This window comes from Coregonus clupeaformis, chromosome 16, assembly GCF_020615455.1.
Source record: "Coregonus clupeaformis isolate EN_2021a chromosome 16, ASM2061545v1, whole genome shotgun sequence".
Lineage (NCBI taxonomy): Eukaryota > Metazoa > Chordata > Actinopteri > Salmoniformes > Salmonidae > Coregonus > Coregonus clupeaformis.
In genome coordinates, this window is record NC_059207.1 from 26,949,840 (window position 1) to 26,966,829 (window position 16,990).

Genomic DNA, 16,990 nt, shown 5'->3' on the forward strand with positions numbered 1-16,990 from the left:
GGCAGATCCTGAGCACGCCCCCTGATCCACTCCAGACACACCCACATAAAGGGGACAAACACACATACAGATACAACAGACAAAGAGGGGACAAAACAAGGAGGAAGGGAAACAGAAAAGGGAGAGACAAGCTGCCCACATAACAAGCCCATCTAGTAATTTAATAGGATCTCTATGCTCAGCATATTCAAAGTACCCCCTTTTTTACCATCACCTCACCCATCTCTCGGCCCACCTAGTTCAAAAGTGTTAAGACAAGCAAGCATCTTTCGCCGTTTAATCAAGACTCAAACAAGCATCTTTCTCCGTTTAGGCCTAATCAAAACTGTTATCAGTAGCCTACATCTGTGGTTCATGACACTGTGTTCCTCCTTGACCGTGAGAATGTAGGCCTACTGTGTTAAAATTCATAAGTTTGAATGTCTTTTCTCTACTCACATGGTTAACAATGAGTTACTGATTAGACCACCCGGGTCCGAACAAACACATATCTTCGTAACATTTTGCTTCTGGTAGTTCAATTGTTTTTGTGTATGTTGGCATTTTATTAATTGGGCTTCTGTCTATAAGATTGAGAAGTCAGTTGTTTGTTCGAAACGGGTCTTCTACTTTTCTCTCTTCAAGAAGGCCTTACATATAACTGTAGTCTCACGTGACCATCCTTCCAAATTACGTCTTGCTACTGTAGGCCTAATACAAATAAGTACATTAAATTCTAGAGTGAGATGAATCTTCATTTGTATTACGCACCATGTCTTGTGTTTTACAATTTTGTAAATTTAACTCATGACATGGTCTGAGGTGGTTCATTATCGGTGGTCATTATCAAATTAGAACTTTTCATAGATCGGCTACAGACTGCATTGCAACAATAATGCAAATTCTTAACATGCAATGTGAAAAATATATACACAGACAAATTCAACAGACAATATGGATCCACATAAAAAGCTTTATTTTCACAAAGGACCAGTTATCCAACCAGGTTACAATGCCACTTGGCACAAAAATGGTTAAGTGTGCAATATATTGCACTATGGAATGGATCACCAAGTCTGCTGAAGCTAGGCTAAATTATGCAATGCTGCTTAACATGCTTACTGTGCTCATTGCTGTTAGCATGTAGCGAAAATACATCAGGACTGCCATTTCAGATAGTTGTCATGAAACATATTTTGCATTTGGGAAGAGCATAGAGGCATTGGAGGGGAATGTTTCATCATGTACAGTATTCTCCATTGGCACTCATGCACTGTGGTAGTCACTGTCTCCTGGTGAGATAGGAAAGAAAGTTAGTTGTCACTTCCACACAGGGCCAGTAGGATCTTCTCATAGTCTCCCTTGGTGTCATCCTAAGGGGGTAAGAGAGAGCACAGAGTTACTCTACAAAATATAAAATCATGTTTAGACACCATAATATAACAATATTTATTTTGACAATTATTTTCAGATGCCATATTTCCCCATTTCACACATGGCCCATCTCGGATTGGACCCAGAAATATGAATACTTCATACAATGTGATGCATGTCCTTAAAACCAGGGACCCCGAATAAGCCTAGTCCTGGATTTAATCTCATTCTCAATGGAGGATCTGTTGAAAAAGCTTTAAGGTCTAGTACTATGCTTAATCTAGGTCGGGGAAAACAGTTCCTTGTCTTTTATTGCCACTTTGGCAGTGGAGATGTTTGCTCACCAGAATATCCTGGTAGAGGCTTTTCCCAAACGTCTTCTTATACTCCTGTTTGATCCGGGCCATGTCCACTTCAGACCGGCTCACCATGACCCGGGTCAGAATCTTGGTCCTGGTTCCTTTACCCTGGGGTATAGCACAGGCACACAAACAGAAGATATATACACCAGATAGTGCAAGCTCCTTAGCTTGAACCCAGATCTGTTTGTGCTGTCTTGTACAGTATGTGCATAAACCTTTTCTTCTGTAGTTCTTCTGTAGATTGCCAAATCTTAAAACTGAGACGTATTCATTAGGTAGAAAATGGACAGAAACAGGTAGGGAATACCTGAATTTGTCCGATAAGAAACTCATTTTTGTTTTAAAAATGTAAAAAAATATATTTTCTGTTGCGTACACTAATGAACACAACCGAGGGCAACATCTTATCTGGTACCTAAAACGTACTGTAACTATGTTTAACTGTAAAACACACCTTCATGGCCAAGTTGAGTCTCTCAGCAAAGAAAGCAGGCTTGCTTCCAGCACACTTCACTGAAAGACAGATAGGAAAACCAGTCAGATGACATCATAGACAAGAAGCAGCATTCTCCAAAGCTGTTGCAAGGGTATCGGAATGGCCATGAGATGACCAGTGCATTTTAGGAGTTGTAGTATAGCGAATGTGCCTTGGATAATGTGTCATTCAATGTATTAAAAAAGTTATGATCATTTTAGTCTTGAGAGACAGCGTGTGCTTTTCCTGCATGAGGAAAATGGAGGCCATAGTGTAATGTTACAGGACTGATGCCCAGTGAAGGGTGTGATACAGCAGAAGACATGGATTGAGGGTGATGCACAGATTATTTGAAGACATTGGAACATTACTAGGCTTGACCCTGGCTGTGCTCTCTCACCTACGGCAGTCAGACAGTTCTCAATGTCTCCCTTCAGTTCCAGGTCGATAGCCTTTGTCACATCCACCTTACTGTACTTGGAGTACCTCTCAAAAGCTGAGAGAGAGAGAGAGAGAGAGAGAGAGAGAGAGAGAGAGAGAGAGAGAGAGAGAGAGAGAGAGAGAGAGAGAGAGAGAGAGAGAGAGAGAGAGAGAGAGAGAGAGAGAGAGAGAGAGAGAGAGAGAGAGAGAGAGAGAGAGAGAGAGAGAGAGAGAGAGAGAGAGAGAGAGAGAGAGAGAGAGAGAGAGAGAGAGAGAGAGAGAGAGAGAGAGAGAGAGAGAGAGAGAGAGAGAGAGAGAGAGAGAGAGAGAGAGAGAGAGAGAGAGAGAGAGAGAGAGAGAGAGAGAGAGAGAGAGAGAGAGAGAGAGAGAGAGAGAGAGAGAGAGAGAGAGAGAGAGAGAGAGAGAGAGAGAGAGAGAGAGAGAGAGAGACTTGAAATTCTCACACAGTATCAAATCATGTGTGGTTGCACATGCAGTGTATGAAAAAGGGAAAACCCCACGGACATCTAGATTCTAGTAGCATTCATCAGTGTCTAACTGATGGCAAAAACAAAGCACCCTATTGATTGGGCTACAACGTAATTAACAGGTGGTGAGAAAAGAAGTGTGTGTATGTGTGTGTAATTAAATAATAATTTGGTGGGTGCTTATATTTGCCCTATTTCACACATGTACAAGTGTGTATTAGACACGTGTGAATTGGAAATGTGTTTTTTGCATATCCCAGCTCGGAGCGTGTGTGTGTGTGTGTGTGTGTGTGTATGTGACGGGATTCAGTAAGTTGGTTGTTTGGCGCTGGTTCCTACATCACAGTAGGGATGTTAGATTATTATTATTTCTTCAGAAAGGCCTTCTTGAACATGTGAACATTCATGTGCCTTATAACAAACTTGTATATGATCTGTAAAATTACAAGCCTAGTATAGCCAAGGACAAAGCACCAAGCTACACTGAAGCTAGGAATTTCAGTAGGCCTATCTAAAACTGATCTTTGTGGTTCCATTGTTTAAGTGAAAGATTGACAATTTATGGCATTTATGGCAGCCAGGCAAGTTGAGCCTGCTCTGTGGTTGTCCCATTAGGCAGGGGATTTCTTTTTAAACAACCAAACTGCAAAGAATTCCAGTAGCCTAACATAGCTACACTGGGGTGTCGCAAAAGCAATTACTTTTTTTAACCTGCTGCACTGGAAGCTTAACTTTTGGTCAGGGCGAGCAGAGCGCAAGCCACTTCATCCTATTGCTCTACAGCATGAGCCGCGCATCGAAACCTTGAAAATAGAACCAGAGCAAGCAGCGCAAGCCTCTCGTCTAGCCGGTGCGCTAACGCCCAGGTTTCGTTGAAATGAATAGAAGCGTCTCACGCTCAGTTACGCGTCCAATGTAGCAGGCCAGTTAACCCCATTTTCTGCTTTTCAGTTGTTTAATTGAGAGACCTACAAGTTATGGCCACAGAGCTTCTAAACTTCTGGGAACGATTGCGAAACAGACCAAGCAGACCAGGCCAGGGTTTGGGGTTTTAAAGTCAATGAGAAGTGAACAATTCTTCCTTAGTTGTTAATTTCCTCGAAATCTAAAGGCACAACCTAGATTCGAGCCAATGTCTTAAGTAGTTGAACATGTTAATACGCCAACCTTGTGAAAGTGACAAACTGACATGTTTTCCTTTTCGTCAAAAACAACTTTATATAGAAGTAGTGCCTTTGATTTGACAGCCTGCACATGCGCAGTTCAGCGCGAGGCGACCATTAGACCCGATGACGTGTTTCTACACATGAGCTAGCCAATGTTGCCATGACATCGCCTACAAGTGTGATTGGGGATTTCTTTTAGAGAAGCAGTTTCTGCCGATCTTCTTACTGTACTGTCTTTGTTATGGCATTTCTGCACTTTCTGGCAACCCAAAAATACTGCCGACTTGGTCGACAGGAAAGTGCCTTTCAGACCTTAAAGTCAATCTCTGTGTAGGGTATGATGTTGCAAAACGGTTTCAAATGGGCTATGATGAGAACAGAGTTTTTCTAATCAGGTCACATAGTTTTAAACTCCTGGAAAAACTATTGGCCCTATAGAGAGGATGAAAACCTGCAGCAACCTTGTACTTGTTCATATGAATTATATTTGAAAACTAGACTAACGGGGGGGTCAGCTACACAGGCACAAGTGCAATTAGACAATAACTAATAGGGCTGAGCTTGCTTTATGCAGGGTTGCATCATGTAGGATAATATTATACAGTGGGGAGAACAAGTATTTGATACACTGCCGATTTTGCAGGTTTTCCTACTTACAAAGCATGTAGAGGTCTGTAATTTTTATCATAGGTACAGTGAGGGAAAAAAGTATTTGATCCCCTGCTGATTTTGTACGTTTGCCCACTGACAAAGACATGATCAGTCTATAATTTTAATGGTAGGTTTATTTGAACAGTGAGAGACAGAATAACAACAAAAATAATCAAGAAAAACGCATGTCAAAAATGTTATAAATTGATTTGCATTTTAATGAGGGAAATAAGTATTTGACCCTCTCAATCAGAAAGATTTCTGGCTCCCAGGTGTCTTTTATACAGGTAACGAGCTGAGATTAGGAGCACACTCTTAAAGGGAGTGCTCCTAATCTCAGTTTGTTACCTGTATAAAATACACCTGTCCACAGAAGCAATCAATCAATCAGATTCCAAACTCTCCACCATGACCAAGACCAAAAACCTCTCCAAGGATGTCAGGGACAAGATTGTAGACCTACACAAGGCTGGAATGGCCTACAAGACCATCGCCAAGCAATCTGAAAATCTGTGGAGGGAGCTGAAGGTTCGAGTTGCCAAACGTCAGCCTCGAAACCTTAATGACTTGGAGAAGGTCTGCAAAGAGGAGTGGAACAAAATCCCTCCTGAGATGTGTGCAAACCTGGTGGCCAACTACAAGAAAACGTCTGACCTCTGTGATTGCCAACAAGGGTTTTGCCACCAAGTACTAAGTCATGTTTTGCAGAGGGGTCAAATACTTATTTCCCTCATTAAAATGCAACTCAATTTATAAAAATTTTTACATGCGTTTTTCTGGATTTTTTTGTTGTTATTCTGTCTCTCACTGTTAAAATAAACCTAATATTAAAATGATAGACTGATCATGTCTTTGTCAGTGGGCAAACGTACAAAATCAGCAGAGGATCAAATACTTTTTTTCCCCTCACTGTACACTTCAACTGTGAGAAACAGAATCTTACAAAGCATGTAGAGGTCTGTAATCTTTATCATAGGTACACTTCAACTGTGAGAGACGGAATCTAAAACAAAAATTCCGAAAAATCACATTGTATGATTTTTAAGTAAATCATTTGCATTTTATTGCATGACATAAGTATTTGATCACCTACCAACCAGTAAAAATTCCGGCTCTCACAGACCTGTTAGTTTTTCTTTAAGAAGCCCTCCTGTTCTCCACTCATTACCTGCACCTGTTTGAACTCGTTACCTGTATAAAAGACACCTGTCCACACACTCAATCAAACAGACTCCAACCTCTCCACAATGGCCAAGACCAGAGAGCTGTGTAAGGACATCAGGGATAAAATTGTAGACCTGCACAAGGTTGGGGATGGGCTACAGGACAATAGGCAAGCAGCTTGGTGAGAAGGCAACAACTGTTGACGCAATTATTAGAAAATGGAAGAAGTTCAAGATGACGGTCAATCACCCTCGGTCTGGGGCTCCATGCAAGATCTCACCTCGTGGGGCATCAATGATCATGAGGAAAGTGAGGGATCAGCCCAGAACTACACGGCAGGACCTGGTCAATGACCTGAAGAGAGCTGGGACCACAGTCTCAAAGAAAACCATTAATAACACACTACGCCGTCATGGATTAAAATCCTGCAGCGCACGCAAGGTCCCGCTGCTCAAGCCAGCGCATGTCCAGGCCCGTCTGAAGTTTGCCGATGATCCAGAGGAGGAATGGGAGAAGGTCATGTGGTCTGATGAGACAAAAATATAGCTTTTTGGTCTAAACTCCACTCGCCGTGTTTGGAGGAAGAAGAAGGATGAGTACAACCCCAAGAACACCATCCCAACCGTGAAGCATGGAGGTGGAAACATTCTTTGGGGGTGCTTTTCTGCAAAGGGGACAGGACGACTGCACCATATTGAGGGGAGGATGGATGGGGCCATGTATCGCGAGATCTTGGCCAACAACCTCCTTCCCTCAGTAAGAGCATTGAAGATGGGTCGTGGCTGGGTCTTCCAGCATGACAACGACCCGAAACACACAGCCAGGGCAACTAAGGAGTGGCTCCGTAAGAAGCATCTCAAGGTCCTGGAGTGGCCTAGCCAGTCTCCAGACCTGAACCCAATAGAAAATCTTTGGAGGGAACTGAAAGTCCGTATTGCCCAGCGACAGCCCCGAAACCTGAAGGATCTGGAGATGGTCTGTATGGAGGAGTGGGCCAAAATCCCTGCTGCAGTGTGTGCAAACCTGGTCAAGACCTACAGGAAATGTATAATCTCTAATTGCAAACAAAGGTTTCTGTACCAAATATTAAGTTCTGCTTTTCTGATGTATCAAATACTTATGTCATGCAATAAAATGCAAATTAATTACTTAAAAATCATACAATGTGATTTTCTGGATTTTTGTTTTAGATTACGTCTCTCACAGTTGAAGTGTACCTATGATAAAAATTACAGACCTCTACATGCTTTGTAAGTAGGAAAACCTGCAAAATCGGCAGTGTATCAAATACTTGTTCTCCCCACTGTATATATTATTTTAATTACAGAGATGTATATAGATATACAGTACCAGTCAGAAGTTTGGACACACCTACTCATTCAAGGGTTTTTCTTTATTTTTACTATTTTCTGCATTGTAGAATAACAGTGAAGACATCAAAACTATGAAATAACACATATGGAATCATGTAGTCTCACAGACACGGCGGTTGGAACCAAAAATCTCAAATTTGGACTCATCAGGCCAAAGGACATATTTTCACCAGTCTAATGTCCATTGCTTGTGTTTCTTGGCCCAAGCAAGTCTCTTCTTAATATTGGTGTCCTTTAGTAGTGGTTTCTTTGCAGCAATTCGACCATGAAGAGGTCCTCTGTAGCTCAGCTGGTAGAGCACGGCGCTTGTAACGCCAAGGTAGTGGGTTCGATCCCCGGGACCACCCATACACAAAAAAAAAAATGTATGCACGCATGACTGTAAGTCGCTTTGGATAAAAGCGTCTGCTAAATGGCATATTATTATATTATATTATTATGAAGGCCTGATTCACGCAGTCTCCTCTGAACAGTTGACGTTGAGATGTGTCTGTTACTTGAACTCTGTGAAGCATTTATTTCAAATTCCACAAATTAAATTTTAACAAGGCACACCTGTTAATTGAAATGCATTCCAGGTGACTACCTCATGAAGCTGGTTGAGAGAATGCCAAGAGTGTGCAAAGCTGTCATCAAGGCAAAGGGTGGCTACTTTGAAGAATCTCAAATATATTTTGATTTGTTTAACTGTTTTTTGGTTACTACATGATTCCATATGTGTTATTTCATAGTTTTGATGTCTTTAATATTATTCTACAATGTAGAAAATAGTAAAAATAAAGAAAAACCCTGGAATGAGTAGGTGTGTCCAAACCTTTGACTGGTACTGTATATAATAAAAAAGTTACAGGTGCATTAACACAGTCTACCTATGTCATCACTACTTGTTTTGTTTAATTACAGTCAATATTTTTTTTAAACTAGCCAACCAAAGTTGGAATATATATAGTTTTATCACATTCACATTTTCTCTTAACACAAATAAATTGGCTTAGGCTATAAATACATAACGTTACCACTTCGTTTCCCCAGGCCAGTTGGGACAGGGTGCATATGTAGGCTACCGTTGGTCAGACTGATACAGCATGGCAGGTCGCTAATGTTTAGATGTAGGCTGCTACAACATTTCTGTAAAGAGTTTTTGCTTGCGTCTGTGGTGAGTTCTTTTCCCGTTTGCTAAAATAATACCAGAGGAAAGTGAGCGCTTGCTCTGCTTTCTATAGACGTGCACCATGCCCGACCTGTGATTTCTGTGAATCTGATTGGTCAAGACACACACACGACAACTTGCAGCACTCTGACGAGAAGGACATAGGCTACTAATTGTGCGTGAGTTGACGAATTATGAGGCAAGGCAAGTCAGTCACAAAAAACGTTTGGCCTACTTTGTCCCTGTTTAATGCTTTTGAGTCAATATTTTTTTATTAAACCAAATAAAAAAAATGCTGGGGCAAATGCCTGCTCGCCACACGTTTGCCGGCGGCCCTGCTCTGACCATTACCGATAACAGGGGAGGTTAGCATTTTTGGGGGGTATGATATTTATGCCTCCAACTTTCTCACTCATCATTATTCACAATTAATTCATTACTATCCGTAATCCTGGTAGCATCCACATTAATGTACTGGTCAGTATATAGATAATCTTTGCTACCGCAGATTTTTGGGAAGATATAGCTATGGACAACGGCAAAAGTATTGCTACAGGTCTCAACAACATTGCTGCCCTGAATTGAGCATTTACGTGTGAATTCTTAAAGAGATGGGTGGGCCTAAGTGGTTTTACAAGTTTATGAACATTCAAAGCAGCATAACTTTCCATGTTTCAATTAGACTTAAGCTTACATAAAGCTGTGCCATCACATATTCACCTTGGCGGAGCTGAGGAGCACTTCTGGTGGTCAGAATGTCTATGAAGACAGAGCAGTCCGTTCCCTTCTTCTTCTCTCCAGCCTCATACAGGGCCTATGGACCGATAGAGTAGGCACAGGCATCACACACACAGGGATTGCATTACACATTGACGTCTTAAATTCTCACACATACAGACACAAACACACTCCCTCTCTCTCTCTCTTTCCTCCATACCCTGGCATCACTGTCAGCAAGTTCCTGGTTCACCATCGTGTCCTCATTCCTAGTAGCCTACAGAGAGAGGGGGGAGTGAGGTCAATTGTGCCAAACTATTCATCCGAGGTTAAACAAGCAATAAATAAAACACACACACCTTGCAGAGCGAGAGCAGAGCATTCCTGAAGTCTCCACTTGTGTCAGACTTGATGTCATTCTCCAGCTCCTTTTTGTATTCTAGCAAGAAAAAAGCCATGATTGTTGGCACGTTGTAACTATCACCTCAACGTACAGGACATTTACATATTAAGGACACACCTTCCTTATAGGCTTTCTTTATCTCTCTGATCTCTTTATTGGTCCTGGAGGCCAGAATCTCAACCAGAATATCCTCATCTGTGCCCAATCCCTGTGAGAGAGAGATAGGTGAGAGGGGAGGGGTGTGAAGGGTCAACAAGGCCAAAAGGGTCACATCAGTCATAAAGCTGAGACAAAAGAGCCCAGGATCGGATGACAAACACAAAGAGCAGGGCCATGTTCATTATGCCCCAAACGGAACAAAACAGACTGAAACAGGGGACTACCTGCACTTACAGGTCTACCGCTATACCAGACACTGCCAAGCTAGCATATAATGTTCTGAGAACCATATGTTTCTTAGAGCTTGGTGAGAGCGTGGTTATCCTATGGTTATTTAGCATACAACCTTCCGGGAATGGAGCAGGATAGTTGCTTGGCTTTGGAACATTCTCAGCACATTTAAGAAACTTCACAACAAAATATAATTCCATTGATCGAGAACAAAAGATCATAGGTTCAAATCTCACCGACTCTGTGCCAAAATAAAAAAACATATTTGTTTGCATTATTAATGCTTAAGCAAATGAATTTCCATGTGTCCCATCTGTGCTTGGAATTCAAAACAGCCAACCCAAACTAAGCTAGCAGTGTTATTAAAAGTCTTATTAAAACATGTTTGTTTTCAGAACATTATTTAATAACTTTCAAATAACCTATAATTTTCATTCTCAGAATGTTCATAAAACCTCCCAGGAAAACTTTCAGGGAACCATAGGAAAACATTCCCAGAACCTCCCTGCAACTGTTTTACCAGTCAGGAAACTTATGGCTTCGTTCCCAGAACCTATGGGAAACCAAAAACGTACATTCTCACAACTTCCAAGGAACCAAATGTGCTAGTTGGGCTCACACACACGCTGCACATGCACAGAGTTGTGTATCGTTAAACCTAAAGTACAGTAGGTACTCATCACCACTTTTCTTACCGTCTCCTCACATATTAAAACAGTCCCACCCCATTGTACAAAGCAGACAGACAGTCCCACCCATTTTAAAAGTCCCATTATTACACAACACAATAATAAAGCAGAATGAGTCACTATGGGTAGGGTGTTAGGAAGTGGGTGGGTGGGTCTGACTAAACAGCAGAACAAGAATACATGACGACGTCATCACAGCTTCCTCTTTAGAAGCGAGTCATTACTCTTTAAATATTTGTATTATACATTGCTCCAAAAAATTAAGGGAACAATAAAATAACACATCTTAGATCTTAATGAATGAAATAAACGTATTAAATACTTTTTTCTTTACATAGTTGAATGTGCTGACAACAAAATCACACAAAAAGTATCAATGGAAATCAAATGTATCAACCCATGGAGGTCTGGATTTGGAGTCACCCTCAAAATTTAAGTGGAAAACCACACTACAGGCTGATCCAACTTTGATGTAATGTCCTTAAAACAAGTCAAAATGAGGCTCAGTAGTGTGTGTGGCCTCCACGTGCCTGTATGACCTCCCTACAATGCCTGGGCATGCTCCTGATGAGGTGGCGGATGGTCTCCTGAGGGATCTCCTCCCAGACCTGGACTAAAGCATCCGCCAACTCCTGGACAGTCTGTGGTGCAACGTGGCGTTGGTGGATGGAGCGAGACATGATGTCCCAGATGTGCTCAATTGGATTCAGGTCTGGGGAACGGGTGGGCCAGTCCATAGCATCAATGCCTTCCTCTTGCAGGAACTGCTGACACACTCCAGCCACATGAGGTCTAGCATTGTCTTGCATTAGGAGGAACCCAGGGCCAACCGCACCAGCATATGGTCTCACAAGGGGTCTGAGGATCTCATCTCGGTACCTAATGGCAGTCAGGCTACCTCTGGCGAGCACATGGAGGGCTGTGCGGCCCCCCAAAGAAATGCCACCCCACACCATGACTGACCCACCGCCAAACCGGTCATGCTGGAGTATGTTGCAGGCAGCAGAACGTTCTCCACGGCGTCTCCAGACTCTGTCACGTGTGCTCAGTGTGAACCTGCTTTCATCTGTGAAGAGCACAGGGCGCCAGTGGTGAATTTGCCAATCTTGGTGTTCTCTGGCAAATGCCAAACGTCCTGCACGGTGTTGGGCTGTAAGCACAACCCCCACCTGTGGACGTTGGGCCCTCATACCACCCTCATGGAGTCTGTTTCTGACCGTTTGAGCAGACACATGCACATTTGTGGCCTGCTGGAGGTCATTTTGCAGGGCTCTGGCAGTGCTCCTGCTGCTGGGTTGTTGCCCTCCTACGGCCTCCTCCACGTCTCCTGATGTACTGGCCTGTCTCCTGGTAGCGCCTCCATGCTCTGGACACTACGCTGACAGACACAGCAAACCTTCTTGCCACAGCTCGCATTGATGTGCCATCCTTGATGAGCTGCACTACCTGAGCCACTTGTGTGGGTTGTAGACTCCGTCTCATGCTACCACTAGAGTGAAAGCACCGCCAGCATTCAAAAGTGACCAAAACATCAGCCAGGAAGCATAGGAACTGAGAAGTGGTCTGGTCACCACCTGCAAAACCAGTCCTTTATTGGGGGTGTCTTGCTAATTGCTTATAATTTCCACCTGTTGTCTATTCCATTTGCACAACAGCATGTGACATTTATTGTCAATCAGTGTTGCTTCCTAAGTGGACAGTTTGATTTTACAGAAGTGTGATTGTCTTGGAGTTACATTGTGTTGTTTAAGTGTTCCCTTTATTTTTTTGAGCAGTGTATATGTTACCGTCTCTAGGCCACCCGAACAGAGGGTAAGATTTGTTTGTATTCTAAGTAATATTGTATATTCTGAGTAGTAGTGAGTGAGTGAGTGCATGTGTACCTTCATGGCCAGTTTGAGCTGTTGGGCGTCATATTGGGCTGGCGTTTTGAGCAGTGCCAGAACCACATCCTCCAGCTCTCCATTTAGGGCTGACTTCAGGGCAGTCTCCAGAGGCTGAAGATAGAGGGATGATACACACTTCCACAGTCATACACAAGTCTGTGTGTTTTAGCTTTCCAGGTGCCCCAGGTGGCTGGAGTTTGCATGTTTATCATCATTCCATTGGTCTTAAAGTGCGAATTCCACCCACGCACAGCCACCCGCACATGCTAAACCAAACACACCTAGTGCGTGTCCCATCTTACCTTGCCACTAGCCTTTTGGTAGCTAGCTTTGATCTGTTGTCTCTGGGCATTGCTCCTCTTCACCAGCACATCAATGATGGTGTTCTCATCTACACCTACGTCACAGAGACAAAATGGAAGGACTTGTTCAATAGACGGGTTGGCTGACAACGTCACAAAAATGATGAGCGTGCATCGGTGTGGCCAGAAGGTGTGCGTTGTTATGATTCTGAACGGTCAGATAGCTAGCAACAATTACAAAAAGCTATCATGTGGGGAATCGTAGGTGTCTCGTTTCATCTCATTGTAGCTTGTTATTTAATTTAAATTTAATTTATTGATACCATGTGTTTTGAAGTTTTTTGACTAATGTCTTGTCTATGCTAATATGGCTAAAATTTGCTAGATAGCTAACCAACAACTTCAACAATGTATTTGAGAGACATTGAGAAGAAATATAGCCAACCCCGTCTGTTTGGCCACATAGTTGTGCACTCGTTGGTTTTGTTGCTAAACAACCAACCAGTCTCTAGGAAACACTGTTACCTACCCTAATCCATGAGCCCTTATCCATTTTTTGACTAATACAAAAAAATCTGTGTGGCCCCAGGCTTACCGTGAGAAACCTCTGACTACTCCCCAGCAAGAGACAATAAAAACACGGACCCGGACACATACACACAAGCTCACATTCCCTCAGAATGTCCCCCTATGCTGCCTCATGTTACACGCCGAGTGAGTTCTATTCAACTGAGCTGCTCTGCTATGAAACACATACACACATGTGTTTGTGTGTGTGTCAACCTCACCTTTGGCCTTGATGGCCTTATCCAAGATGCCTGCATCCCCTTCAGCACTGAAATGCGGGTAAGGAGTCACAGTGCCCTGATTGAGTAAGGTCTGAGAGAGAGAACAATTTAACTTAGCTGCCATGCAGTGAATCAATGAATACCTTCACAAAATGTAGAAAATAGTTTAGAAGCAAAGGGAGGAACATCCCATACAACACCATACAAGGAATAGGGATAGAGGGGGAAAGAGAAGGAGTTCGTTGTTTCGTTTCTAATGTTTCTGAACCCTAGGGCTTCACCTACTAAATTCCTTTATGAATCAAGTATGGTCATCCCTCTCTCCTCCCATGACTCTATCTCTCAGACTGACCCTCTTTCTCTACCCTCAACATCCATCACTTTTGCTCTCACTCTGTCCTCTCCCCGTCCCCCTCCCCTCTATCTGGCTAGAAATGTACAAACACAGCCTGGTCAGTTTTTACACACATGCATACCACAAGAGGGAAAAAATTGCATATTTAAGGCTATCCCTCAAGCAAGTGGAACAGAACCCTACCATGTCATCGGGCATGCCCAGATAGACGGTCTGCTGCAGGAAGGCAGCAATGAAGGACATGGTGGCACAGGTCTGCAGAGAAAGAGGAACAGGGGGATTCAGTAATAACCACAGTACAGTATTAATAATATCCTCTGTATTGAACAGCAAAGTATATTGCATTTCTTAAATAATTGGTTGAAAGGCTCATTATTTGATGCCAGAATATGCTACAATAACAGACCATGCATATATTTTGTCAAACTGTATTTCATGGACTCATCCCCAACACAAAAGTAAACCATGCCTCTGCCTATGATTGGCTGCCACATATTGGCTAATCATCATTCCATAGAATACAACTATATGCCTAGAACAACTGGATAGAAATGTGTATTTGAGGCTGCACAGATAATTTATTTGTCACTGCAGAACAAACCGCCCCAATCTATTTCACAATGTTAGCAACAAATCTGGTGATGACCACGCCTAACTGGAATCATGTAAAACTCACTAAAAGCTTTAACCGCTTCCTCACTTTTACTCAGTTAGTTCACAATGGTTTTCAAGACACAACAGGATCTGCTCACTGATGTATATGGATCTGTTACAGAAAATAATTAATCCAAAAATAATTCTGAAATGTCACTACTACGCCACAGCCACACTGGCTACCTAATCTGAACGACGTGAATGACACAGAAACCGGGATGTACGCACGGTAAAGTTCCCTAGGGTAACGTTACACTGCATTTAGAATGTATTCATACAGCGGGGAAGTTAGTTTCCCATCTAAACACGGTTTCAAAGTCCCAAAAAAGGAGAGAAGTGAACAAATTATTGTTACCTAGGATTGGAAGTCGAAGTGCTCAATTTCCTGGAGAAGGTCTATTGAATAAAAAATGGGATATCTTACCAGCTAGACAAAGGTAGGGACTGTGAAATTTTCTCAGACTGAGATTGTAGGAGGGTTGGGAATTTGCACACTCATGCATTTATATACACGAAAAACCCCACCTAGCAACGGTGCATTCCGCACTCGCTCGACGCTACCATTGGACAGGCACTGCTGTTTGCAAGACTGCGTAAACGTTTCCATGCAGCGCAATAAAGTTGTCAGTAAATTAATAGCAGCCATGTAAAAAAAAAATGATAGCCCTGACACAATTTGGTTACATTAAAACAGATGTAGGGGCGGCAGGTAGCTTAGTGGTTAAGAGCGTTGTGCCGGTAACCGAAAGGTCGCTGGTTCTAATCCCCGAGCTGACTAGGTGAAAAATCTGTCGATGTGCCCTTGAGCAAGGCACTTAACCCTAATTGCTCCTGTAAATCGCTCTGGATAAGAGCGTCTGCTAAATTACTAAAATATAAATGTAATGTAGAATGTTTAGTAAGGTTCCTTCTTGAATCGATGTTAACAAATTCAATATTTAATGTAGACACTACATTGAAGTAAAATGTGATTGCTGGACATAATAGACTGTAAAAACACCAGGAAATCAGCTCCAAGTGATTTTAATTTAAGAAATCTGTTGCCAAGTATTCCCACGCATATTAGAGAGACACGTGATTGTATACCAATATAAGCAAGGCTTGAAATGATTATGTTTTTGTCAAATATTATATCTGTTTGGACTTCTTGTGGTCAATTTGCAGTCTACGTTCCAGCCCCCCGACCATCCGCTCAAGAAAAAATCTGCTGGCGGCTGAATCTAGTTGATTATCCCTGCTGTAAAGCTTTAAAACATGGTTACAACTTTCATGTATAATCCTCCTTTGAGGCTGGCGGTAAAGAGTGCCTCAAAGGTGTGGTTAACTAGCTACCTCCTGTGGTTGTCAAGGCCACAAGTCTGAGACCTGATGCTACCTGTAAATTGCCTGCTGAGCTTGTGCCTGCCTGTGTCAATGTTTTTTTAAGAGTTACCTACATATTTGTTTGGTTTGATACATCTCTATACATTAGTGAAAGGAAACAGCCCTTTTTCACTGCTCTTTGCAGACACTGCCTCATTGAAAACACCTCAAATTCCTGCGCATGATGAATGCCTGTCCATCCACACCTGTACCACACCTCTAGCAGGCAACCAGCAGACTCCGCCCACTGATCTGCTCAAGCTTACACTCTTACAAAAAAGGGTTCCAAAAGGGTTCGGCTGTCCCCATAGGAGAACCCTTTTTGGTTCCAGGAACAACCCTTTTGGGTTCCCTCTGTGACATTGAACCCAAAAGGGTTCTACCTGGAACCAAAAGGCTTTTACCTAGTACCAAAAAGGGTTCTACAAAGGGTTCTCCTATGGGGACAGCCAAATAACCCTTTTAGGTTCTAGATAGCACATTTTTAGGTTCTAGATAGGTCTATGGTGTACGTGAAACCAAACACACCTGGTTATCTTTGCTGTAGGCCTATCATCCGTGACTATGCGAACAGTGATTCCCAGAGATCCTCCTTTGAGGCTGGCGGTAAAGAGTGCCTCAAGGGTGTGGTTTACTAGCTATCTCCTGTGGTTGTCTAGGCCACAATACTGTCTGGGACCTGACGCTACCTATAAGCTACCTGTCCAACTTGTTTGAACATTCCATGCTTTATACAATGGAGACGTTTGGACAAGTTACTCAGAAAGAGTAGGCTACAACCTCTACAAAGCATGCACATATTATAGTCTACCTCCAGTGCTGTAATATTGTAATCAGATTAC

The 16,990-nt window shown here is 42.6% G+C and overlaps 1 protein-coding gene across 2 annotated transcripts; it reads right to left on the reverse strand.

Annotated features, from left to right (window-relative positions):
* Nucleotides 1–938: 938 nt before the first annotated feature.
* On the reverse strand, nucleotides 939–15,318 carry LOC121584631 (annexin A1). 2 transcript variants are annotated; one of them, XM_041900624.2, is made up of 13 exons: nucleotides 15,211–15,318; nucleotides 14,316–14,387; nucleotides 13,778–13,868; nucleotides 12,990–13,084; nucleotides 12,685–12,798; nucleotides 9,840–9,930; nucleotides 9,679–9,758; nucleotides 9,540–9,596; nucleotides 9,323–9,416; nucleotides 2,591–2,686; nucleotides 2,170–2,228; nucleotides 1,698–1,820; nucleotides 939–1,352 (listed from the first exon to the last, which is right to left on the reverse strand). In XM_041900624.2, exons 2-13 carry the CDS (start codon nucleotides 14,373–14,375, stop codon nucleotides 1,293–1,295), a joined length of 1,020 nt encoding a protein of 339 aa, XP_041756558.2. In that variant the 5' UTR covers nucleotides 14,376–14,387; nucleotides 15,211–15,318; the 3' UTR covers nucleotides 939–1,292. The 2 variants fall into 2 exon arrangements, with proteins under 2 accessions (XP_041756558.2, XP_041756559.2); XM_041900625.2 differs by having other exon boundaries at nucleotides 15,142–15,245.
* Nucleotides 15,319–16,990: the final 1,672 nt, after the last annotated feature.